Source organism: Thermobia domestica, chromosome 7 (genome assembly GCF_964235325.1).
Source record: "Thermobia domestica chromosome 7, izTheDome1.hap1.1, whole genome shotgun sequence".
NCBI lineage: Eukaryota > Metazoa > Arthropoda > Insecta > Zygentoma > Lepismatidae > Thermobia > Thermobia domestica.
In genome coordinates this window covers 114683290-114710813 of record NC_137460.1, presented here as the reverse complement: position 1 = coordinate 114710813, position 27524 = coordinate 114683290, and the positions used below count along the sequence as shown (strand labels likewise).

General features: G+C 37.0%; 1 protein-coding gene across 1 annotated transcript in view; it reads right to left on the bottom strand.

Annotated features, from left to right (window-relative positions):
- Positions 1 to 19426, bottom strand: part of LOC145689294 (ATP-binding cassette sub-family G member 1-like) — a 125765-nt gene extending 106339 nt beyond the window's left edge. Inside the window, exons 1-3 of the mRNA XM_081763433.1 lie at positions 19328 to 19426; positions 10592 to 10718; positions 5450 to 5567 (exon numbers count right to left, since the gene is read on the bottom strand). Coding sequence (XP_081619559.1) covers positions 5450 to 5567; positions 10592 to 10718; positions 19328 to 19336 — 254 coding nt within the window. The 5' untranslated portion in view covers positions 19337 to 19426. The remainder of the gene's footprint in view (positions 1 to 5449; positions 5568 to 10591; positions 10719 to 19327) is intronic.
- Positions 19427 to 27524: the final 8098 nt, after the last annotated feature.

Genomic DNA, 27524 nt, shown 5'->3' with positions numbered 1-27524 from the left:
ACTTTTGCTCCTCTGAACCACCCTGTTTTAACGCAGAAATCTGAAAAAAATCTGGTAAATAGTACTCGGTGGACTTAATGTTTGTGCACAATTTCAATCTTCTACGGGCAAAAATAATCCCGCCAAAAAAAATACCGAAAATGACCAATATTCCCCTATACAGAAGTATATTTTGATAAAAATTCCCTGAGACATCCCTAATTACCCTAGGGCCATGTTTCGCCCATCATTCTCTTCAGAATAGAACTGCCTTTTAGACAGTACGACTAACGTGTCTCCATCATGTATGTAAGGTGGGAAAATCCCGAAGAAAGGGATTTTTTGATAAAAATATCCCTTTTTCAACTCTTTGCCCTTCTGGATTCTCCCCCCCCCCCTGTTTTAACGCAGAAATCTGAAAAAAATCTGGTAAATACTAATTCCTGGACTGAATGTTTGTGCGAAATTTCAATCTTCTACGTGCGAAAATAAGCACGCCAAAAAATAATGAACATAGGCTCAATAAGAGAAAATATATATTTTAAAATTATGACGTCATCACCTCCTATGTCTGGACGCAGGAAGGTGTGAAACCATACGTAAGGTCTCCTACGATGCTTCTGGACTTGAAAAACAAAAAAAAGGACGAAAAAACTCAAATAGAAAAGTTATAACGCAATGTACCATGAAACAACCGTATGGTACAAATTGTACCATCGGATTCCTTAAGGGTTGAGGAATGATCACAGAAAAACAGGATGACCATAGAATAACCTTGGAAAAGCATTTAACGCGCGAATTATCAGTTAACAATGAAAAATAGAATTTTCAGCATTAAAAATAGAGCGAGGCCCTTTTCGTTTTGTTCTGCGAGCACAGTTTTTCAAAGCCATTATGCTTTTCACTGATACGCCAAATCAACTATTTCCATATCGTGCTCGTTCACGAAATATAATTGATGCGCTACAAAATTCTATGAATAATCAATCAAGGTGGATAGCTTCGCTCGAAATTTGCAATTATTACATACCTATTATATGTTTTATCTAAAAAGAAAGAAAAGAAGTTAAAATTAAAAGGAGTTGTGTTGATTGCACAAGTTGACTTCCACCAAGTACGAAAGACTGTTCCAAGGGCTCAAGCTTTCGAGTATGATAAAACATTCAGAAACCGAAAAAAACAAGTTTCCACACGTTAACAAATGTCATGTGAAACCCAACTCTAGGAGTATTAAGACCTCAACTAGTTGCTGAGCTGAGAACTAAAGCTGCGTATCGCGGCCTCACGAAGAATGTTACTTAAGACCCAATTTTGGATCTCATGATGATCAAGCAGAGATGTCGGTATCTTGGAACCCGTTAAATTAGGAGACATGAAATCTGATATTTTCACTTTTCCTTTAAAATAATGGAATATGTATTTCAGCGTTTGTACAGAGTGTTAGTGAACTATACCGACAAACTGTAAGAGGTGATTCCTTACATGAAAATAACAGAAAAAGTTCAGATGGACCTGTGGGGAGAAAAGTATAGTTTCAGAGCTAGGGCTGTCCAAAAACGTGAAAAAGCCAAATTTCAAGAGGCCCTTTTTCGAATTCGAAGAACTGTGGATGGTGGTCGTTATCAGCGTAAAGGAAATCATGCATGCACAATAGGGTGCATCGAATTTCCACTTTTTTTGAAATCAGCTTACCCTTAGTGATATTTTTTTGCGAAATGTCCTCCATATAACGTGTAAAAAATTGCAAGTCGATTGGTCAATATCTTTAGGTGCCACCAACGGCCAAAAGTTTTAAAATGTTGTTAAAAATTAAATGTTATTTTAAAAAATGTAAAATATCTAGTTTTATGAAATATGGTTATCCTATGTGGTTTTGTTTCTGTAAAAGGTCAATATTTTACGTGAAAAAAAAATCATCTTGATGAGTCAAGTCATTCAGGTGCCACTTGTGGCTTAAAATATGGACAAATGTGTCCCTACTTCTTCATTTTTTAAAATTAAGTTGCATTGTTTGTGATTCATCTGGATCGTTAATTAGATAAGAAAGGTTTTGTTTTACATCTGCAGCTATTTGCTTATTTCCAAACGTTAATGATGGAAATAACCCAGAACTCACCATGAGGAGATGGCTGTAGTTCGAGTTCCGCCCACCCGTATATACTAATGTTGCATATGATAGTGCAAGTCATATTGTTACTCTTTTACCTCAAACTGTTTTTCTTTTCTTTTTCGTATTACATTCTGGTATGTTTTTTCTTGATTGTAGTGTTGATAGGACAAATCTATGTCGTGCTTCTTGCCCACATACCGTTGATGCCGCTTCTGTCCCCAACTTCACCATTCTTTCTACCGCGCTAGTGTGAAAGGGTAAGGATGTAATATATTCATTAGCCATTGGAGCCGTCTTTACATTTTCTCTTAGCTTCTGCACGCTGAAGTGTTTTGTCAGTTTTGGCTCCGTCAACGTCATGTTGACCAATTAATCATATCACCAATTAATCATCATACACACGAATGAGCTTCCATTTCGACATTTGATTGAATTTATAGACGGCAAATCTATTGGACCAAATGCATTTAAAGGACCAATATTATGAGCACTTCCAATCTGCGAAGAGTTGTCACTCCAGATTTTTCAGCCCGTTCCAGTAGACTGGGATCTCAACTTCACTGAGGATTCATTAAACACGGATCAAAAATATGTGCTGAATATCTGCCAAGCGGTTTCTTCAGGAGAATGGCCCATTGAGTTAGCTCACATGAAGCCTGGTAAAATTCATCAAGCTAGATGGGTAATTACTGCAAATAGAGTCTTACGTTTGTGCGTAGGAACAAAAGAACCCACGAATGAACTTACAACCATCGTCCAGTACATCATGATGGTCTACGCGCCACTCTGGTTTGCTGTGATCCGTAATCCATCGTGTGCAGACGAAGCTCGTCATTTGTGGCAACTCATCACGACTTCTCGCCACATGGAAGCGAAATACAGGAAAATAATTGATCCAGTGTCCGTAGAAATGCGTGGTACGGTCATCCTGAGAACCTACTTCTATCAATGTTGACTGACCAAGATGCTAACGTACGAGAGCTCGGCTGGGGGCGAGTCCTAAAAGCAAGACAAACGACTCAATCTGGTGATCGCGTACCGGTGCGAGAATTCGTCATCCCTGAAATCAACTTAGAAGCGACAAACTATGTTGATATGATTAATTGGTCAACATGACACTGACGGAGCCACCACTGACAAAACACTTCAGCGTGCAGAAGCTAAGAGAAAATGTAAAGACGGCTCCAATGGCTAATGAATATATTACATCCTTACCCTTTCACACTAGCGCGGTAGAAAAAATGGTGAAGTTGGGGACAGAAGCGGCATCAACGGTATGTGGGCAAGAAGCACGACATAGATTTGTCCTATCAACACTACAATCAAGAAAAAAAATACCAGAATGTAATACAAAAAAGAAAAGAAAAACAGTTTGAGGTAAAAGAGTAACAATATGACTTGCACTATCATATGCAACATTAGTATATACGGGTGGGCGGAACTCGAACTACAGCCATCTCCTCATGGTGAGTTCTGGGTTATTTCCATCATTAACGTTTGGAAATAAGCAAATAGCTGCAGATGTAAAACAAAACCTTTCTTATCTAATTAACGATCCAGATGAATCACAAACAATGCAACTTAATTTAAAAAAATGAAAAAGTAGGGACACATTTGTCCATATTTTAAGCCACAGGTGGCACCTGAATGACTTGACTCATCAAGATGAATTTTTTTTCACGTAAAATATTGACCTTTTACAGAAACAAAACCACATAGGATAACCATATTTCATAAAACTAGATATTTTACATTTTTTAAAATAACATTTAATTTTTAACAACATTTTAAAACTTTTGGCCGTTGGTGGCACCTAAAGATATTGACCAATCGACTTGCAATTTTTTACACGTTATATGGAGGCCATTTCGCAAAAAAAATATCACTAAGGGTAAGCTGATTTCAAGAAAAGTGGAAATTCGATGCACCCTAATGCACAATCCAAAAATGCATAGTTCATTAATGTGCAATCGATGTACAGAGTATTTAATGCATGGTGATTTCCCCAGACACGCCATCAACCGAATTTTGAGATATGTTCTGACTTTATGATTGGTCCAAAGCACGCACACGATAAACCTTGATAGCAGTGAACACGGAATCCTTTGGCGCGTGTTAAGGATCGTCAGCAGCACGGTCTCTCGTACTCGGGAAAAGGCGTACTTCATTTTTTTTCACGCTTACAAATGAAGAAAATGTGAAATATACCATGACGAAATACATCGCATCACAAGTTATTCCGAACACACACACACACACACAAAAAAAAACATGGAGCTGCCGGTTCATAACACTTTCATCTTCCCTCCGAAGCATTGGATGTCTATTGTTGTCAAAGCTTACCTTCTGCTTACATTGGACCCGAAAACTCTATTGAGAGCATATCTGAGAATTACACCATGTAGGAAATACCCTGTGCACCTATTGAAAATTGACGACATATGCACTCTTGAATTGTGTATGCGTGGCTTCCTTTATGCTGATAAAGGCCACCATCCACAGTTTCTCGAATTCGAAATAGGGCCTCTTGAAATTTAGCTTTTTCGCGATTTTGGACAGACCTAGCTCTGAAAGTATGCACTTTCCGCCATAGGTCCATATGAACTTTTTTTCTTATTTTGATGTGAGGAATCAGCTCTTACAGTTTGTCGGCATAATTCATTAACACCCTGTATATATACTTCATTAGCAGGCCTGCAACAAGAAAAAACATGTTTTTCCTCAGAGCAATACCGGAAACAGTAATATACTGCAAAACGTTATTGTAATTTACATAGTATACTCTATATACCTGTACCTATATATACGTACATCTATGTATATAGTCATTATATGGTGAAACCAGGCTCTCAGTGATATTATTATTATTATTATTATTATTATTATTATTATTATTATTATTATTATTATTATTATTATTATTATTATTATTATTATTATTATTAAAATTTTCCCTCGCACTACACTTGTTATAGCCTTAATTTGGGAGCAATTTAATGTTCTTTCCGTTAGGCTGAAAGGCTCTGAAACCTGTTGCGTCAAACATTATTGAAAAAGATTGTTCCTAACTGCGATTATCAAGAATAATTAATAACAAACTATATACTAATTCTAGGATAACAAATTACTAATAACTGCAGAGACCAAACATAAGGATATGGTAGACACTACACAAAATTCCAAGGTAAATGTTGTTCAAGAGTTGTGAGTAGACAAAACCCAATAATTTCATTTGAGAAGCCATTTATAAATAGTACTTCCATTTTGAGTTACTTACTTATGGGTAATCATTATTATGGGTAATATCAGATTTTTACATACATGTAATGGAAACAACACATGCTAAATAGTAGTACTTACTTATATCCAGCTAATATGTTTAATAATGTAGTCTTTCCAGTTCCGGATGGGCCCATAATAGCGGTAAGTCGTTCTCCAAGGAAACGACCATTTAACTTGTGCAGAATCTTCTTAGTTTCTTCGAAAGAAAAATAATCATTTAAAAAATATTTTTGTGCAATATATTTTTAAAGTTCTGAAATATCATTTGTTTTTAATAGATCTATCACAAAAAGGCAGAATATCAAGACTGCATGAAAATTCAGTTTAAAGTTCAGTAAAACACGATAGAAAAATTAAATACAATAGTTTTGTACCTCGTACAATGATTTGTAGTATTGGTAAAAAACACAAAGATATGAGTTTCATATTATAGTGGATTTCCAAACTATGGTAATTCAATACTCAAAATTGAAGTAGTATAGCTATCACTGCCGGTTGCAGTATATTAATAAAATCAAAAACAGAACTAGCACTCGGATACTAAATCCATATCAAAAAAGCCATTATTATTTTTGTTCTATGGCCATAAAGGTTGAAACCGGAAATCGTTAATTTGAGCCATTTCTGGACTGAATACATGGTTAAGGGAGGAGATAGGACTTGCTCTGGGAAGTTGAATCTATTACAAAAACTTCATCTTGATATCTCTTACATGATTTGCTCTAAGGAAATCAGTATTAAAACCGGAAGTAATAGTAAATTTGAACTACTTCTGGGTTTGGTAGTGTTGTAAGTAGTCATGATACGTTGTTAACCGCTGAATCGTTTGCTGAAAACGGCTTTTCGCTACCTGTTACCATTTTCGTTCTATGGCAATAAACATTGATACCAAAAATGACTATTTTTAACCACTTCCGGTTTAAAAAGAGCTTTAATTGAAGATGAAATATGTTGTTAAGACAATGACTCGATTACAGAATACCGCGTCTCGATATATCTTACCGTTTTTTGCTCTGTAGAAATTAGTATTGAAATCGGAAGTAATATTAAATTTCAACCAGTTCCGGTTTTGGTAGAGGTTGCAATTATTTATGCTTTCTTGACAAGGAATCAATTACCAGTTTTGTTCTGTGATTATAAGCATTGAAACCAGAAATTGTTAATTTAAAGCACTTGTGTTCTGATAACTGTCGACAGACGGATGGACGGACAAACGCGTTCTACAAGACTTCTAACACGTCTACATAACATAGTTTTGAAATCTAAAAGCAACAAACATGTACATGTAAGGACATAAATATAGTGATGTGGAATAAAGAGAAATCAGGTTTAAGAGTTGAAGAAATGGAAAGAGAGAGCAAAAAGATGACAGATGACATACAGAACAACATGTCTTTAGGGTTGCCATTCGTCCCGAAAAATCCGGTATCGACACGGAATCGAGATCTGAGTCCCGGCGCCCCAAAAATATTTGTCGATACGCGTAAATGTCCCGGATTTCAGCTAAGAAGAAAGGCAGGGAATGTAATAGTTTGCTTTTTTTCACAGGATTAGACATATAATTATTCTCTTCAACTTGAATAATTATACGTCTAATCCTGTGAAATAACACGCAATTTTTTTCTGAGTATGACAATCCAAAGTTGAAAAAAAATACATAAAACATGGCTTTAATTAAGTTCAAGATTTAACTACTTTGACATTCAACGAAGCATTCGTTTCATTGGGCCAAGGACAAAAGGTTTTACTGCCTCAATCCTATTGTTATATTTACTACTCTGTTTCAATCTGCATCTTGCTTCTAAAAATAAAAGAAATAAAGTAAAAATTCAAGGAAATAAATTCTTTGAATTTAACAATGCCGCGAGAACATATTGCCAATGAATTAACTGTTCAAAAAAAAATCAACATGAACAGACAAAACGTGTGAACGGAAACATCATACCGAGAATGAGCTAAAACAGACTCTTCAAGTCACGAAACATAACACATCGTTAGAAATGAAAAGAAAGAAAAAAAAAAGAAAATTATTTACCAGAGGAGTTGGTAAATTATCTGCTTACATTTGCTTAACTAGGAAGGAGAAGGTCTACTACAATAAATAAAAATGTGATTACGTAATACTTGAGTAACTCGATATCTAATGGAAGAAAGTAAATTAGTATATAACAATTATTTTCATTTTAAGTATTTCAAAGATTCGCGTAATTTAGTAGCGTCCTGGATTTCCATTTTTGAAATATGGAAACCCTATATGTCTTTCAGTCTCAACTTTCCAGTTGCCTAGTTTGGACTCTTACCGTATTTTACGGACTATAACACGCAATTTTTTTCTTCGAAAAATTGTCTCCAAAATTCAGGTGCGTCTTTTACTCGATATTAATATAAAAATGTCCAGTGTTTGATTTCAAATTCCCGCCAGTCTTAAAAATGGAAATATATTCGATGCTGCGGGAAAGGTATCTCTATCTGGCAACATTGGATTTAACTGGCGGCAGCAGTGATGCGACGAACATGAGTTGCGGGGATTCACAAGCTTGCTAACACTGTCTCCCTCCCGCCCCGCCATCAAAAACCGAGAACCACAGGCCAGAATATACAGACCGTAAGCTCTGCGAAAATCTGGAAACAAGGCGAACCGTAGTACCTCTAGCATGCGACGACAGAACTAACCAGTCGATCTGTTAGTCGACAACCCTTGACATTACGCTCAAAAACCGATGGCAGCCCCAACCCACTTACAGCGAAACATTGTTCCCTACCAAACGTTGATTGGCTCTTTCGCCGTGCAAACGATATAAACTAATTTAAATAGCGCATAGTTCGGTTTTATAAACTATGATTTTTTTTAAGTCTCGCTTTGCAATTTAATAATAAAATTTTTAAAAATGCTTAAAAATTAAGGTGTGTCTTATAGTCCGTAAAATACGGTATGTGTTTCTTCCATCGAATCAGTTCATTGGAGGCTGAGTTTCAGCATCCTGATTGGCCAAAAAAGTACAAAAGACATGTTCTGTTATCATTTTAAGCTCCAGAGCGACTCAAATGGAACTGTATGAAAAATGCATAGAAGTTATGATATATAGTAATAGTTATAATGTATAGTAATGGTTATAATGTATAGTAATGTTAACAGAATTATGGAGTTTGAAAGACAGGCTGAGTTCAATCTAGGTGTGGAGAAAGTTCTTTGTTGAATACTTTAATATTACTGGAAGAGTGATTTTTCGGAATTCCAATCAAAGTAGCTAAGTGATTGGCATTTGACGTAGCAGAAATATATATTTCTTCACACACGTTCAATACAGAAAAGGGACTGGCCGAAAAGAAAAAGTGATTTAGTGCACTCATTAGAATAAACAATAACCTTGTATTGTTTTCATTACTAAATATATTTAGGATATAAAATCCAAATAGATTATTTTCATATCATTTAGAAAAGATCTATCCTACGAAACACGTGGTCCAGTTTATGAAACTAGTTTCCTCAAATTGACCGATGAAAATAGTTTTATCTTTCTGCAATAGAATATTACTGTGAGACATTTAGTTAAGATAATTCTGTCATAAATGCTAATAGGCTTTTTATTAGAATAGTTATTTTCTCACTTCACTGTTTCGTTTCTGGTGCATGAGAGAAAAATGCGGAACACCGGAACTAGTCCAAACTTGGCAAACTTTTCCTATACATCAAGACACTGACAACTTCTGACCTCTTACAGGTATAAGGAGTGTAACAGAAAGACAATTAATAATACATAATTAATCAAATAATAGACTAAAAGACAATTTATGGACAAAGGGAGTCTGATTTACTTTTAACATGGAAATATGAAATTTATTCGTAAATTTTCTTAATAAAAAATAACTGAAATTACATAAATAGTTTAAGCAGTTTAATAGTTAAATACGTAGTATTGCACAGTACTTTAAGCCTAAACCATTAACTTATGTAAGGACATTATGACGAAAGTTTAACTTCGGACTTCCATTATTTCTTATTTGCCATGTTTCTCATTTCATCACGAATTTAAAAATGTACTTATCGTCTCGACCCTAATCTCGTGTGGAACGCCAGTGAAAAGTAAAGTACAAGAATTTGTTTTTCTAGAAGGGAAGAAAAAAATATGAAGAAAGTGGGAGAAAACAGGAGAAAGAAGAAGTGTGAGATCTCTTTTCTTTTCTTCTTTTCTTTTCTGTTACCACTCTTTTCCTTATTGTTGTTTTCTTCCATCTCTTCTCTCTCTCTTATCTTCTTTTCTCTTCCCTTTCTGTCCTTTTACTTCTCTCTTTCTCTGCTTTCTCTTTTCTCCGATTTTCCCTACTCCCTACTTCTTTTCTTTTCTCCTCTACCCCCTTTCTCTTTCTTCCTTTCTCTCTCCCTCTCTCTAAGAGTTTTTTCTTCTTTTATTTCCCCACCCTCTTTTCTTCCCTTTCTTCTTTTTCCCCTTTCTCTCTTTCTTTCTCTCCTTCTTCTGTTTTTAATTCATATGGAACCAAGAGAAGGAAATTTTGTAGCTTGGGGAGGAGTTTTATCCCTGAGACATCCCCAGAAATGTAAGTCCGTTTTTCGATAGCTCTTTTTCGTCCTTGTTCTTTATTGAATGTTAGTGCACATTCTCCGCACCGAGGCAATATGAATTGTGAACCTTAAGTTTAAGTGGGAATCAGAACCAATGTAACGTGTTCAAATTGAAAGGATCTCCGACCGGAATCCCGTGCTAGCCACTAGACTAGCGGGAAGAGCCGCTCTTCGTTCTCGAAACACGAGGTACACTATGTACACACACACACACACACACCAAAACGAACAATGTGGATTTTAGAACGGCTTTCTTTCTATAAAGCAGTTTAAAATACTTCATTTGAACTGTAGAAACAGAAATATTTTACAAGTTTACACACAACAACACTGTTTAGCTAAAACTCTGATGTTGGTACGGTAGACTTGGGCTCGATTCCCGGTGGAAGCTCATATGACTCGGATTCCACGTCTCATATTGCCTCGCTAATTAAAAGGACACTTACATACGAGAGGGCACAGTAAATTAAAGATTGATTGATTCATAGATTTTGAGTTTAACGTCCCTTTCAGCAGCGAGGCTCTATGAGACGGGACCTACTGATTAACGTGGAATCCGAACCACATGAGCTCCCACCGGGAATCGAACACGGGTCTTCCACGCCGAAGGCGCATACAGTAAATCAAAGAGTACTCACCAGTTTTATTGATTGACACACTGTATGATATATCTCTGAAATCTATGGTCACAGTTTTCGTGATTTTTGTTGTCACTGACATGTTGATGAAACTCGGAAAGCCAACTTCACTAAATTCCTGCAACTGCTAGTAAAAAAATGTAATAATAACAGACTGGAAAACAGAAATGTGTCAACATTTTTACTATACAGCAATGTTATACGAAAAGAACATTTTGACGTATGAAGTACGTAATTATAGTGGGAAGAACATCAATTATTCATGGATTTTTTATAACAACCTTCAAGCACAGAAAGTGGGAAATTAAAAGAATTTTACCTTGAAATACAACCACCATTATTTTTTAAAGTATATTTTAATATTTTAAAATATTCTTTAAAGTGCAGTAGAAGGTCACTTCACACATCCATTGTAATTTTGTTTAATTAAAATTTCTCGTTTTACGTTCTACGATTATGCCCTTTATGCTAAAGGAAACGGATGGTAATGAATGGTTCTGAAACAATTGGTGTAATGAAAACATGGGAGGGGATGAGAGAACCCTGAGGAAACCGACAGGCATGATGATGCTCACCACAAACCGACAAGGCCTGCGATCGAACCAAGGACCTCTCGCACATGAGATGAACACTTTATCACCCAACTATCTCCTTTTGTTTGATTAGAATAAATATAGTAGATTCGAATGGTAGAGGCTCGCTTACGTTCGGTTCAAATATGACGGAATAAGTTAAAAGTACTGCCGTTAGTAGTGTACAGGGTTTTAAAAATATATCATGATAAAATAAACTATCATCATATATATATACAGGCGCCGATAGAGGATATGATCAAGGGAGGGACTAAACCATAGTTTGCCGCTTTATCCAGTGTAAAGAAAGTAAGATTGAAGCCTATTGATCCTCCAATGTGTACCTGAAGCGTCAAGGGGGGGACTATAGCCGCCTTAGATCCACGCCTGTATATATATATATATATATATATATATATATATATGTGTGTGTGTGTGTGTGTGTGTGTGTGTGTGTGTATGTATGTATGTATATATGTATGCATATTTAATGAAATTGACGTGTGCTGCGAAATGCCATAAGCTTAGGAACTTGAGTTCTCCTATATCCTGACTGCCGTACAAAATAAATGCGAACGAAAAATATTTCTTGAGGTGGAAAAGGAGGAGCTGATCCTTTTATCTTTGACTCACAGGTTATAAATACCAAGGAATTTACCTCATTGGAAACTCTCCGGAAAGTACACACTTTCTTTGAATGTTTTATTAGTGAGAGTTCATTCATACTTTACACTGCTTTTATTTATATTACGTATAGGCGAATAAAGATAAGTGCTATACATAATAAAAGCAAATAAGAATGCAATTGAATTACAGAACTTGACAACATGTTTGAACATATTAAATTCCTCGATGAAATAAAACAAAATCTCTATGTCATAAGATTATGCCCCGTAGGCTAAAGAAAATAATTTTAATCGAATGATTATGGAAGAATTATTGAATTGTGTATATGAGTGTAAATGAGATAATACCAAGAACATCATATTGTCCACCACAAACTACATTTGCATATAATCTATTCAGAGACTTCTCATATCAAAATATATCATTCTAACGCTGAGCGACGGTGCTCCTACAGATAGCATGTAGATCTTTGCGATTAATATATAAGGGAATTATTTTCATTGGAGATGGCAGATCTCAAAGCTGACATCGCCATAGAAGGAAATTGACAATATCATTTGAAAGAAAATACATGTTGAGCCCATGACGGCTCAGTAGTAAATCGCTCATTTCTAGTGCGAAGGGTCTCTGTTCAATCCAAGGTTAATGAGTTTGTGGTAAACAACATAGTATTCGTGGATTTTCTCGGAGTTCTCAGGTGATTCTTCCAAAATCATTACGAATTATTAATGTCTGTCTCCTTTAGCACACAGGTGATGATTGTGGGTCATGAACCTGAAGATGTAATGATTTAATTTAATTTTCTTCTATTCACTACATTCAGTCGCTGCTGTAGTTATACAACCACGCACAACACACCAAAAATCCTTCACCATCTTCATTTTGTTCGAAACATTGATGATCTGTCAATGACTTTTGTTACTTGGTAGGACGTTATTCCATCTGTCATGAATCGGACCCATCTGTCCTAATGGAATATCCGGGACCCCAAACTTCCTGTGGGAAACTACTGAACGATTCAGAATCTTGTATTTTGGATACAGCAGATTACAAGTCTAAGAAAATAACATACCGCCTCAGCTCAATAGCTAATAGTTTTGGAGATATTCGCCCCCAAAATTTCATTTTTTCCACGGTTTTGGACAGTCCTAGCTCTGAGACTATGAACTTTTGACCATGGGTCCATATGAATCTTTTTTGATGTGAGTAATCATCTGTTTCAATTTGCCAGTCTAGTTCATTCACACCCTATATATATATATATATATATATATATATATATATATATATATATTAGTGTGTATTATATAATTATTGCTTATTGAATTTAGGCGTGGAATGATATAACTTCAAAGGAAAGTTTCGCTATGAGATTTGAAACTGCTATTCTTCCCTCATTTCTACAAATTTATGAAGTAAACTCAAATATTTTCAGAGTATAATTCAATTTAATTTGACAATAAATAATTCCTGGGTATTATGTAACATTTAGCAGAATCTTAATATTTGGCTAACCAAAATATTAATAATAATAATGTTGGTATTCTCGTCATAGTGGTCAAAGAAGAAAGAAAGAATAAAGATCATTATATATATATATATATATATATATATATATATATATATATATATATATATATATATATATATATATATATATATATATATACAGCAAAATTTTAGGGGTTGATTCGTTATGGGTAGTCAAGCATAAAAGTTCATATGACCATATATCGAGAAATGCATCGTTACAGAGTTACGGGCATTGAGCCACCTAATAGTGTGAAATAGTCACATTCTGGTAGCTCCTTAATACGACTCAATTGAAACGTCAATCACTCAGACCCTAATAAGCTGAAAAGATAATTTCAATAACAATGCGTTCCTGAAGGATGAAGCTTTCCGCCGATATGCATTTTATGAGTGTACCTCCAAGGGAGAAGGAATACATTTCCAAACGTCTGATGCAAAAAACAGAAAAACACGTAATTACCCTCCCTTGTCCGCTGTGGTGCCCCCTACATACATAAAATACATATAGGCGGAAAGTGTCGTCCTTTAGAAATACAAAGATACCAAAATTATCTTTCTAGCTTAATTTGGCTCTGACTTACTGAGGTTTAAATTGAGTCACATTAAGGAGTGACCAAAATGTGACTATTTCACACCATTAGGCGGCTCAACGGCCGTAACTCTGTAACGATGCATTTCCCGACAAATGATCATATGAACTTTTTTGCTTGTCTACCCATAAAGAATCCACCCCTGATATTTTGCCGTACTCTTTTGTTACACCTATTGTACACACACACACACACACATACACACACACACACACACACACACACACACACATATATATATATATATATATATATATATATATATATATATATATATATATATATATATAATGATCTTTATTCTTTCTTTCTTCTTTGGCCACTATGACGAGAATACCAACATTGTTAATATTATATAAGTATGTGCATTCTCCGTATACAAGGAGTCTCATGTAGCTTCCTCTTTCGCACAAAAACAAGATTATGGATAAATTATGTGCAACACTGCAACTCTTTTCACTACCAATGGACTCAATTTATTATTTTTACACAAAAGAAACTAACAAGGAAGAAACACTTTTAACACGCTTAGCTCTAAGCAACATGGTTCGATCCCCAATACACAACTACACAAAGTTATATGTAGATTTAATTGTATCGTTGAGTTCGAAAATCGGTCATCTCCATCGAAGCTAATTTGAGAGAAGTGACAAACAAAACTAAATTAGTCAATATGCATCTGATATATAGGACTGTTTTCATTTTTTAGGCCGTAGAACTGACATTTTTCTACTTTTCAAAGATTGAAATAACCCTATATGTCAGATACATATTGATTAATTTACTTTTGTTTGTTGCTCCTCTCAAATTTGGTTCGAAGGAGATGACCGCTTTTCGAACTCAATGAATTAATTGTACTAATATCGCTCTCACGTTTGGCGACGATAATTTCTGCTAAGTTCTTTTACTAAGGTAAAAGAATTTACGTCAGTATAATTCGGACCGAGAATAGTCGGCAATAACTATAGAGATGCATGTTTGAACCAAATCTTATAACCAAAGACAAAAAATATCAATATTGAGAAGATAAAACAAACTCATTGAAAAATGTTATATACATATAGCAGCAATTCATTGCGTGATGCAACAATGCATTGTTTGATGCTTGATGCGATAGAACACATATTGAAACAGTTCTGCCACTCCGAAGTTGATACCTATGAAACATGCTGTTTGTATGCCTTGATGACTTTTTCTGGATTGCAAAAGCGCTTCCCACGCAACATGTTCTTGATTGCTGGGAACAAAAAAAAAAAATCACTGGAAGCTAAATCAGGTGAATAAGCCGGTGTGTGTGATGACTCCAACGTTTTCCTAGTCTAAAAGATCACTTGTGGCAGCCGTTATGTACTAGTTGGTATTGTCGTGGTGCAGAATGATTCGATGGTTGGGATTGGACTGTCTGCTCATATGGTTGTGTACCATTCTGCATGTGACTGTTCTACGATTCTCCAGTGAGACAGTTGCAATATGACCTGATTTACCAAAATATGATGCAGTCATTTGTTTGGAGATACTGTGCGTGTACGAACAACTTTAGTTGGTTTAGGTTCATCGCAGAACATCCACACAGCCGATTGTCGCTTTGTTTCCGGTTCGTATGCATAAACTTACGTTTCATGACCTGTTACGATGTTAAACACCAAACTAGATGATCCAGACTTGAACTGTTTCGTCACAGCTTTGCACCTCTTCACACGGGCGTGCTTGAGTTAAATTGTGTGGGATCCAACGAGTGCAAAGTTTTTCACACCTAAATGATCATGCAATATTGTTCGTATTTGGCTCGTGTCAATATTTAAGGTCACCTGAATTTCGCCATAAGTCACGTGTAGATCAGTGTTAATTAATTCACGAACAGTTTCAGTGTTTAGGGGCACAATGGCTGTCGTGGACGACCTGCACGATCTTCATAACTCACGCTGACCTGACCACATCTGAATTCCTAAAACCACCTGTGTATTGTCGTCTGGGATAAGACTTCATCAAGAAAAGTAGCAGTCATCCGACGAACACGCTCTTCCTGTGTTAACCCTTGGTGAAAATCGTAATAAATCATGGCACGGAAGTGCTCTCTCGTCAGATCCATTTTTGATCACGACCACCTCACTTCAAACTGTTGCCCTGCAACGACGAAGATTCCGAGTTACATCAAGGTGACCAGAACTTTTACTTGCAAAAACGGGACACATACGAATCGGCGACGCGGGGGGAGGTAAATATGTGACTTCCAGACTGTATTTTGGGACTCAACAGAGTTTTCAATTTACAAAATACACAAATAAGAATGATAACACAGCGTTTCTAACTTAAGTACTACCCAAAAATACTTTTAAGTACTTGAACACTCAGAAATCGAACTCAATTCCCGCTTGAACCACATAACACTCAATTCTCATTTGAATATTCAGAAGTTCTAGGCACCGCTGAACTTTTCCAGTGAGTGTTGGTACGGAAGAGTGTTGAATTAGCATTGACCATTGATATTTTGAATAATAATTACGTGACACCTGGGTCATTTTTGCTTAAAAACGGGACATTTAGGCGTCCCGTTTGAGAATCAGAAAAATACGGGACAACGGTTGAAAATAAGGGACTGTCCCGGCTAAAACGGGACGTCTGGTCACCTTGAGTTACATATGCTTTTGTATTTAGAGTGAACAAAGATGAAACTTTATAATTACAACAAAATCTCACAGATTACATTGTTCCCAGTACGTGATTCCCGAAACCTTCAGTGCAATCCTCGTGTTACATACTCACATATTTACATATATTTGCGGTGTATGTGATTATGTATGAAATATGATATCACTCAAATGTCCTCCACGATTCTGCAGGCACACTCTCACTGATCCTTTCTTTCGATGGAGCTTTCTCGTGGCTATGTGGTTAACTTACCTACCTTTGGAGTGGGAGGTGCGGGTTCGATTTCCGGCCGGGGCGCACGTGGTTCGGATTTCACGTTAAGCTGTAGGTCTACGTCTCATATAGCCTCGCTACTGGAAGGGACGCTAAACTCAAAATCGAATCAAATCAATCAAATCGTTCTTCCGATGAAATTTTCGATAGCTTTTCGACATACTTGCACCTCTAGTCCTGAAATTACACGCTGAATCTTAGCTACGAGCTGCGGAAGAGATCGTGGTTTGTTGGCGTACACACGAGATTTCAAATACCCCCCCCCAAAAAAAAAGATATCACATGGTATCAAATTACAAGATCTGGGTGACCAATTCACGTCACCGTTGCAAGACAACACGCTGTTCTATCCTGAAGCGCTCCATTTCTACCCGTACAAAAAAATAGATGAGGAGCGTACGCTATTCGACGATCCGTGACTATAGCCCGCGTCACACGAATTGGCGTGTGGCATCAGCCAATAAACTCACAGTCCCCTGTTACTAAACCTTCAGGGAGGAATCGAATCATTCATTATTGTCCACAAATACGAACAAAATCAATTATGAATGATTCGATTCCTCCCTGAAGGTTTAGTAACAGGGGACTGTGAGTTTATTGGCTGATGCCACACGCCAATTCGGGTGACGCGGACAAGTCAACGGATGAAAATCGTGCAATATTCAGTGCTACCAACTTACTAGAACAGAAATGGCGCCTATTTTAAAATTTGCATTCTTTACGGGACACCCGTTACATAAATATTGCAATGAACTCGTTTTCTCTTCTCAATACTGACATTTTATTTCTAATTGGCCCAATTTCCAATAGAATTCTTTCTTGGGAAGTAAACGTACTTTCGATAATCTCACAAACTTAAGAACGGGTATAAATACTGCAGAAATTAAATACACATATTCTCATACCCTATGAAATACTGTATTGTTAAGCTTAATAATATTCTACGAAATATTTATCTAATGTTACTTTTATTTTATGTATAGTGAGCCAGCAGGTTCGAATTATGAGTGGGAGTGCCAGAAATATTGCATTTCAATACTTTTGTGGATAAGCCAATACGGACTTATGCACGAAAGAACCTATGACCCGAAATACGTTCTGGCACAACAAAAGAAATTATGTAAGAGAATGTTATTTATTTAAAAAATCGTTCTATTACTGAAAATAACCCTTGCATTTATGAAGAACGAGAGAGCGTCAGCTAAAAGCTATATACATATATCATTTGTATAAAAAGTTACATTCCAAACATGGTAGATCTTCCTGAGGACAGTCTAAAGTACATTTTTTATGAACTCGGAGAACACTGAACAAAAACAACTTACCTAGTTTGCTAAGAAACGGAACAACTTTTAAATGATAGCACGTGATAGTTCTCTTCGTAAATATTATAAACATTTCACAAAGATGTCTAGAACTTTACTCAAATCAGATTCAGGATTAGGAAATAATTTATTTTTCTCGACTCGGCCAATTTAGCAGTTCCATGTAATATATACATTAATATATGTAATGGAACAGATCACTCTATATTAATTTTGGTCACTTCCGGAAAGTTGCTTCTGGTTTAGCCAGAATTTATTTCCCAGTACCAAGCGATTTCAAGTGATTCTGTGTATATATAATATGTACAGCAATTGATTTAGAATGACAAAACGAATCAATTGATATAATTTAGATTAAATCCGAAATGTTACTTCCGGTTTAGAGTTATAATATACTAGTACTTTATGAGATCAGAATATTTCTAGTGATTTTATATACACAATGTGTACCTAGGTATATCAATCCGTTTAGGATGACGAAGCGAATAGATTTTGCCATCTGAGAAATCACTTCCGGTTTTAGAATTACGATTTACCTTCCAGAGCCTGAGTGTTGAAATTATATATATTTGCCACTAGAAATAGAGACATTAAAAATGTTCACGGCACCCAGAAAGTAACTTGTGATCTAAATCGGAAGTGTCCACAACTAGAAGAAACCGTTTCGTTTCGTCACCCCTACATTATTAATGTACTGAAATTATGTGCATTATGTGGCTGGGACCTATATAGAAACACTAGAAATGTGCAAGCTCCAGAAAGTAAATTACGACTCTAAACAGGAAGTAGCCAAAATTTGTTTTGTGACCGTGAATCGAATGATGTATATGTATATTGCCTCTATGGAACCACCAGATAAGTCCGCATCCCGGAAAGTAAATTATTTCCGAGAATTGTATCTTTCGGAAATTTCTTGATAAATTTTGTCTCAGTTACATTAAAATAATTCGAGAATCTGTACAAACATACAAGAATTTCGTTCTTGCTATGTATGCATCACTACAAAGCCATAGATCGCAATAGTGTGATAATTTCAGGGGAAAATGCCAATGTGTAGTTTTCTTTTGTGAATGGCGGCTTACTAGAACACAAACGTTTGCTTGATTTTTACTTTGAAAAATCAGTTCCTTGGTAAACAAGTTCAATAATGAAAACAGAATTACTTACCAATGGCATGTAACTACTCCATTGGATCTATTACCTTTTTTCTACATTCGAAATGGAAAAATTCTTCTCCGGCACTATTCACTGCGATCAGAACTAAATGACTTCCATCTTGGAAAACAAAATCTTGCTTCTCGAAGAAGAAGAAAAGGTCTTCTGACTTTCAACCACCAATCAGAGGATATATACAATTTCACTTGCTGACAGCCAATCAGTCATCTTAACACATGGGGGCTAAGGAATGTAACTTATTGATTAAATACCATAAACGAAGTTATGACAGTTAGCTATATAGAATGTTTATTATTTAAAGTATTAAAGCAGGTACTAAAGCAAAATACATTTATTTTGTAAACGAACAACTTATGTGCTCAGGACCAGCTACTAAATGCTGTTCCTGAAATTGTTTCTGTAAATACAAACAGGAAGTCCTCTTTTACTGAGTCACTGAGAGCATTCCATGGCCTATAAATCAAAGAATTCAGCTAATATCAAAGAACCTAGTATAATCTTGAGTTTTAGAAAATTCTGGAGGAGGAAAGACTGAAACTTATTGAGAATTCTGGCGTGGTTTAGACAATAACCAGGATTCTTTGCTGTAAAAAATAAAGTTCTTTATTGCATTAACTAATCAGCTACTTCTTTAAAAGTACTTAGTTTATAATGAGGTCTGGTATTTGAAGGTGTGCTCAGGGCAATAGCTGAGAGCAACCTGTTCTACAAGTTAAATTAAATGTAACTTATTCCTTTTATTTTGTATTGCATGCAACAGAAGCTATTTAGAATTGCAGTTTAGGAAGTTCGTTTGTTTCGTTATTGAGAATATTATCACAAAATAAAATTTGTTAAACAATGTAAATGAATTATTAGTCAGTTATATTTCAGTAGTTAATCATGTACTTTCATTATTGTAAATAAACAAATCGTAGCTTCTTAGCAATCCCAAAGAAAAATCTAAAACTGTTCCTATAGTGCGACAATTAAGAAGCGAAACTGACTTCTCCCCCCCCGCTCTTTTTTTTTTTTTTTTTTTTGGTAATGGTGATTATTCTGTGTGACACTAAAAACAGTTGTAGAAATCCAGCTCTGCTGATCGGGTGACAATAAGTCTTTCATTTTCAAGAGTAGCCTGGTAATGGTAGGCCTATTTTCATATAGAAACTCAAGAGAAAATGTGGGCTAATCTCCAAAAAAATTATGAGCCCCTTCGTGACTAAGCACTTAGCGTATTTGCCTTTGGCATGGGAGGCCCGGTTCGATTCCCGGCGGGAGCTCATGTGGTTCGGATTCCACGTTAATCAGTAGGTCCACGTCTCATATAGCCTCGCTGCTGAAAAGGGACGTTAAACTCAAAATCAAGTCAACTCCAAAATTATGTTGGTAGTACTGACAAGGGAATGACACAAAAATGTATATTTATTAAACTAAGAGTACTATATTTAAGAAGTGCATAACAAAACAGTGTAAGCACAATTATGTGACTAGCTAGACGTGACACTGCAGCTACACAAAAGGGATAAAAGTTATATGATAAAGAAACAGAAATCCTAAAATGAAGTTTGCATAAATAATATAATAACAATCTTTCAGTTTGACGTCCAACGATTATGCCTTTTGGGCTAAGAAAGACGGATGATTAAGGCAAGTGAATGATGGTGAGGGAATTGGTAGAATGAGAATGTGGAAGGAAATAGAAGTACCCCGAGAAAAAACACAGACACGATGTTGTCCACCAGAAACTTTTTTCGCGGGGGATAGAAACAGGGACCTCACGCACAAGAGGTAAGTGCTCCACCACTGAGCCACCATGCCTTCAAATCATAAAATAAAGTTACAGAAATCAGTGATCATATCTAAACAAAATGACCTTCTGTATATGTCTTTTACTTGTGATTCTAGCCTTCCTTTGAATTCCACTATTCGTCGATTAGGGTGGCTTTACTTCACTCTCTTTGATTTAGCCAAGTGTCCAATGAGAAGTAGATGCATTGTCATTTTATTCTCTGATTCTTTCTGCTTTAAAACTTTTATAACTCTTTATATATTGTTATGATTTTATAGGTAAAGACAAAATAACGGCCTTCCCCTTCACCAATTTATTATAAAAATTCCTAAGTACATATCTTTGATTTACAAAGAATAAATAATGTCTTTTCTTCTTATTGACCAGAAGGATATAGGTGTTTTGCACGGTGCTCCTTCTCTCAAAGCAGTCTCCAAGACACCTGCAAGGTTTTGGTGAGTCTCGAAGGAAAATCCCCTCAGCCCAAGGCAGCTTCGTGAGTTTTTGGCTGTGGTGAGAAACGCTAGTCCAATGCGACCTCGGGTTAAGGAAAGGTGTACCCCTAGTCCAATGCGACCTCGGAGCAGGTGTTGGTTACTTGATCAGTGGTCAGACTGATAGCTGGTCCTCCTCAGGCTGCGCTTTTACAGAAGGCCTCTTGGTGGATCGTTACTCCTCGGGATCCACCGTCTTCATTTCGTGTCATCCGTGTTGACTTCTCGTCTGTTTCATTGTTTGTAATCAATAGCACGTGTTGTATTGACATATGCTTCTGCTGAAGGTGGGGATCCTTACAATATGCAGATGTGGATTCTCTGCTTCCTTCCTAATTTTTGGAATGTCACGCTTTAAGTCCAATTTGTCATCCTGCCTCTATTGTTATTATACTAACTCCACAATTTTCTCTAAACAAGAAATAAAAGCAATTGACAAGATTCTTCGCAGTGATGAACCGAAAAAAAAATGCACTGAACTCAGTTAATGGCTCATATACCTACAAAGGAACTATTCTTGGAAGACACTAAATGAGGTGACATTTTGTTATTTTAAAATAATAATAATAATAATAATAGTAATAATAATAATTCAACAAAGTTTGGATCAGACTTATTTAGAAACATGCATTTGTGTAATTGCACAATTCTAATCTCTGATTCAGGTTACTGTCCTTTACATCAAAGAAATAAAGATACACGTGGCGGATCTAGCCGGGGAGGCCTAACCCCAGTAGTTTGAATGACAAAAATAATTGAAGCTATTATTTACAGTATATATTTTTGAAAGTTTATAGCAAACTCATGTACCTATCATAGTCTGGGTTCTTCCCTCTTCCGCCCCCCCCCCCGTATTTTTACCTGGAATGGATGTTATAAACGAGTTAAAAATACTACTACTTACAGAACATAATGTGCTTCATTCTTATCCAGTCGTATCTCAGCCTTGTAGTCACGGAAGTCGAGTTTGTAGTAAGTCCGGCGAGTTTACCATAGTATGAATGAAACATCGGATCCTCTATTTTCTGGAACAAAAACTTGTGTAATAGCTCTTTTGATCTATTTCCTTATATTCTCATCTTCTCAATATAGTTGAAGTAATCATATTCCTTGAGCCTTTCTCCAAAGGCTCTCAAAATAATGAGATTAACGTCCTTGATTTTTTTCTTTTGGAAAAACAAAATTGAAAGCGCAATTGTATCTTACTTTTCAAAATCGCTTGTCCTATTGCAAATTCTGTAATTACTTCTAGCATTACGGAAAACGTACGATGGTTCGTTGTTCCTCTCTTCGAAGAAAGAACAGGACGAAGAAGTGGAAAACACTTTTCTAAATATTCATCAGATATTGTGTATAACTGTGCGAAAATCGATGAGACAATTTCAAAAGTCTCATCCACTAAAATGTCTTTAATGAGGTGCAAACGTTTAATCAAACAGCAAGGATAGTTTCAAGAGGAAATGTTAACTTTTAATTGGATACATTATTATAGTGCTGCCTAAATGTCTTGAACTGTGGCACAAATACGAACTAAAGCTCACACTATGCACACACTCACGCGTTGAGTCAACAAGGGTTCATCTGTTGCTAAGCGAGAGAGCCTTAGCCAAAGGGAGTGGAATTCCTTCAGCCGATAGCATCTCTTGGAACATAAGATTGGTGTCAAGTCAATGTGGTATATCTATACCAGCATATGCTAACTAAAATAAGTTTTCCTTTTTTTAAAATGGTGTAACAAGAACAGTAACTTTGTGTCATCATTTCAATTGACTATGAGCTACATTCAGTTTTCGTAACTATGAGCCATTAGGCTAAACTTGAAGCCCCGGTCGTCTCCAGCGTGGCTCGTGACATCGCTAATTCAAAATGTTAATAAGTCAAAAACTACAAATAAAAATTAAATTTTAAAATAATATTACTCTTGTTGGTTGGTTTATCAAATTTTGTTCCGGTGATACAGCACTGCAAAAGAGCACCGTAGGCACCAACCAACATTATGTTCGGATGAGTTTCTCGGGAATATTCGGGCAAAGGTAATAAGTTGAACACACAGGAGCCACATAAGTTGATACAGGTCAACAAGAATCTTCGTGTCTGTGTGTGTGCAGTCCCCTGAGCGCACGGAATAACCGGAAAATGTCCTATGTCGGATTGTCACTTCAGATGAAACATACGTTGAGTGCTCACTGAATTGCGACCACTCCTTCACACAAGAAAGTGTGGCCAGCAGCCCAGATCATTGCATGACTACCTCAACTGGTACTGTTGCGGAGAAAAAACACACTGGATGCTATATCTTGGCAGACAGCACACTGTTATATTCACAGGTGGGTAGGATTTATCCGCATTCCAACAGGGTATGATTGTGCATATCCGAGCAATAGATGTGTCAATAACCCAGACAGCAATACTTGTCGGATGCGCCCCTTCCTGTGTAGTGAAGGTGTACAAGGAGCTGGAAGAAAGTGAAGTAACGGACTTCAAGAGACAGAATTGCAGGAGCGTAAGGAAGCTCAAAAAGTGGGGCGAGCGTCGCGTCAAACAGCTCGTGACAGCCAAACGAACCATTAGTGTCAGAGAATTTTGTGATCAATACAATGGTGGATACACAACACTAATATCCCTCGTAAGTATACAACGTGCAATGGCACATATGTAGTTCCATAGCGGGCGACCCACTCCAAACGACTCGTCAACGGCGACTTCGTCGCGCATTGAGCACAGGAACACGCTAACTAGACCGTAGATGATTAGAAAAGAATTTGGTCCGATATCACGGTTAGTGCTACTCTTCTCGGATTTGTGATCCCGTGTGAATTTGTGATCCCAATAACACGAAGTTATGGGCCCCTCGTGCATGGTGCATACTGTGCAGGCAGGTGAGGGTTTCTATATGGTTTGGGGATCCTTTTGTTGGCATGCAAACTGAAACAGTTGGTATGCATGGGTCACAGTGAGACATCTATTGTGTACCTGTATGTGTTAGAGGATCACGTACACCCTACAATGCAACACTTCTACCCACACAAAGACAACATTTTCCAGGACGACAATGCACAACGTCATCAAGCCAGGACTGTACTTGCGTGGCTTAGGTAACATTCCACGGAGCTGCAGCATATGAATTACCCCCCCCCCAAATCAGCGGATCGTAATCCTATAGACTACAGGGTATTTATGGGATGTTGTGGAACGAGCTATTTTGCACTAAGACTCCTGCACCAACATCTGTGGGCTCATTGTGGGATGCTATATTGTCAGATCTCCACGGAAACATATCAGCAACTATTAGAATTTATGCCACGAATTGTCCAAGCCGTCCTCTGAGCAAAAGGTAGACCAACAAATTATTAGGTAGGAGGTCGCAATTCAATAAGCACTAGGTGTAGATTTGTTATGACAATCGTAGATGGTCAGGACAATGGTTGGATCGTAATCCAGGTCCAGAACGATTTGTTAAACCACTCCTCCATTCACAGAAGAGTTTATTGTTGGTGATGTAGTCTATAGTTTCAAGTTTATCTAGATATTTGCCAACGTTCAATGTCCTCTACCATTGAAGGCACTAACATCATAGAGGTACTAAAATTCTTCTGAATCTTGGACAAGCATGTCCATCGTCACGGGAGCTATAGCAGTAGTGATAGAATTTTTTCATCCCTTAGAGACTTTTGGATGATCACGATACATAAAAGATATTCTTAATTTATCCCACAAGAAGACACAAGGATATGTATCCGTTGTCCGTGGAGGCTACCTGAAAAGTACCAAGCCGTTAGCTTCTTGACAATCAATACAATTGTGCCGAAGATTTTCATTAAGAAATTGTAGCAATTGATGACATCAGCTAGGAGGTGTCCCGTTTTGTTGAAAACTGAAGGTTTCAAAATCTTCGGAAACAACCATTTTGTAACATAACAAAGGTATTTTTTGGAGTTTCCTACATCAACAGCACAAAGTATGGTATCTCACAAGGGAACCTTCCGAAAATGATAGTTGCAGTGAAAGATATGGCCTATGCCAATTCAAAGAGCTGTAACAGAAATGAGAATTCCCCAAAAAATAGCTGCCCATAGCAATAGGTTCAAGAAATATAAGGGGTGGAAGTTCGGGAAACAGCAAGGTTGGACAAGGGGAAAAAGTGCAAATACCGTAAAAAAAAAAAAGGTGGGGCACGACAAAATACAATGCTGGCAAGTGGTGTATAGAAAGAGACTTGCCACAATAGGGAACAAATGAAGGCCACCAGTAGGGTTAACAGTGTTGCCAACTGCAATGAAAAGTACATGTTTTGCAAAGAGCACTATGTAAATTGAGTGCAATATTCAGTGTCATGTAGAACATAAGATATGGCGTGTATAATCAGTGGTACAATCTAAGAAAAGAAAATAGAAAAAACAGAAGTACAAAAAATACGTAAAAGACGAAGTTGGCCATAATGCGCCACATTTGATCACGAGCTGTGCATATTAGAATGAACAAAACAAGAAGCACCGACTTTGCAGGAAACCGACGTACCTAGAATCGAAAAGAAAAACGAGTTAAAAAGTTGGCAGCACTGGCCATGAACATCCAGACAAGTCAAATATAGTGAGGCCACTCGCTTAACAAAAAGAAAATTCCGGCAACAGGCATCACTCGAAATGCATCAATGCTAGAGTGATTGAGGCAATGCCAAGTAGTGCTCTCAACAGGTCGGGTCGGGTCGGGTTGAAGACCGACCCGACCCGACCCGTGACCGAACTGACTGACCCGACCCGTGACCCGAACTGACTGACCCGACCCGATGACCCGACCCGACTTGACCCGACCCGACTCGACCCGTTTGAGAGCACTAGGTCACGACACTGGGTGAACGCCAAAATGCACTCACATTAGGAATTAAACCCGGACCACATGTACCGAAGTCTTACACGTTAACCACTAGCTAGATCAAGCGGGGGATTTGTATATGCATCTTAATGAATATTTGGGCACTTTTGAGGTTTAGTTATTTCTTTTTATAACTGATACCAATGTCCGACGTGGGAGAATTTTCTTTTCTTGCTTTAGTTCTATGTGACGAAATTTTTCTTCAAGGTCAGTGTTCTCACCTGCTCGGACGGCAGGGGGTCTTCTCGGAAGGCAGTAGTAAGAGTATCTTGGCAGAGACAAAAGGAAATCGTTTAACTACAATGATAAGGGTTGAGGAAACGGGAGAACGCCTGTGATTTTTTCCAACCCTTCAACTTTCAATCCAAAATAGGTTCCTATGAATCCGGGACCCGTGCCACTTTGATTTTTCTTTCTCGGTAATTAAAACGTATTTTACAGTATATATAGTTGCACGTAAGAAGATACATATTATGAATTTTGTAATTTAAAATTTAAAAATACAGTATGATAATTAATTATAAAGTACTAATTTTATTTCATCACTTTCAGCCCAACAAATGAAATTGAAACAATTCGCTCCCTGGGTCTTGGCCATCAATACTACGTCTTATCCTTTGTCTTGCAGTCAAGTCTTGGTCCTGCATTTCGTAGTCTTGGTTATCTTTCATGCTATATAAGAGCCAAGAATGCTCGCCTCATCGGTAAAAATGAAGACCAAGTGTGATTTTGATTATGGTCTTTCATACTATACGGAAAGCAAGAAAATACGCTCATCGCTACTTGGTGATGACCAAAACAAGGCCAAGAGCAAGATTACTATGCTTTTCGTCTTGCATATCCAATCTTTATCTTGTTCTTGTATCGGTGTCCTTGGGCTTGGTGAAATAAAATGAAATATTCAGTTTAAGGTCCCTCGATTCTGCACCGAGGCTAAGGGATATGGTGACCATGAGAAATGAATGAAATGGTGGAATAAAGAAAGTGGGAGGAAACAGAAGAACCCCGAGAAAACCCACTACACGGCGTTTTCCCACCAAAGCCCACTTAG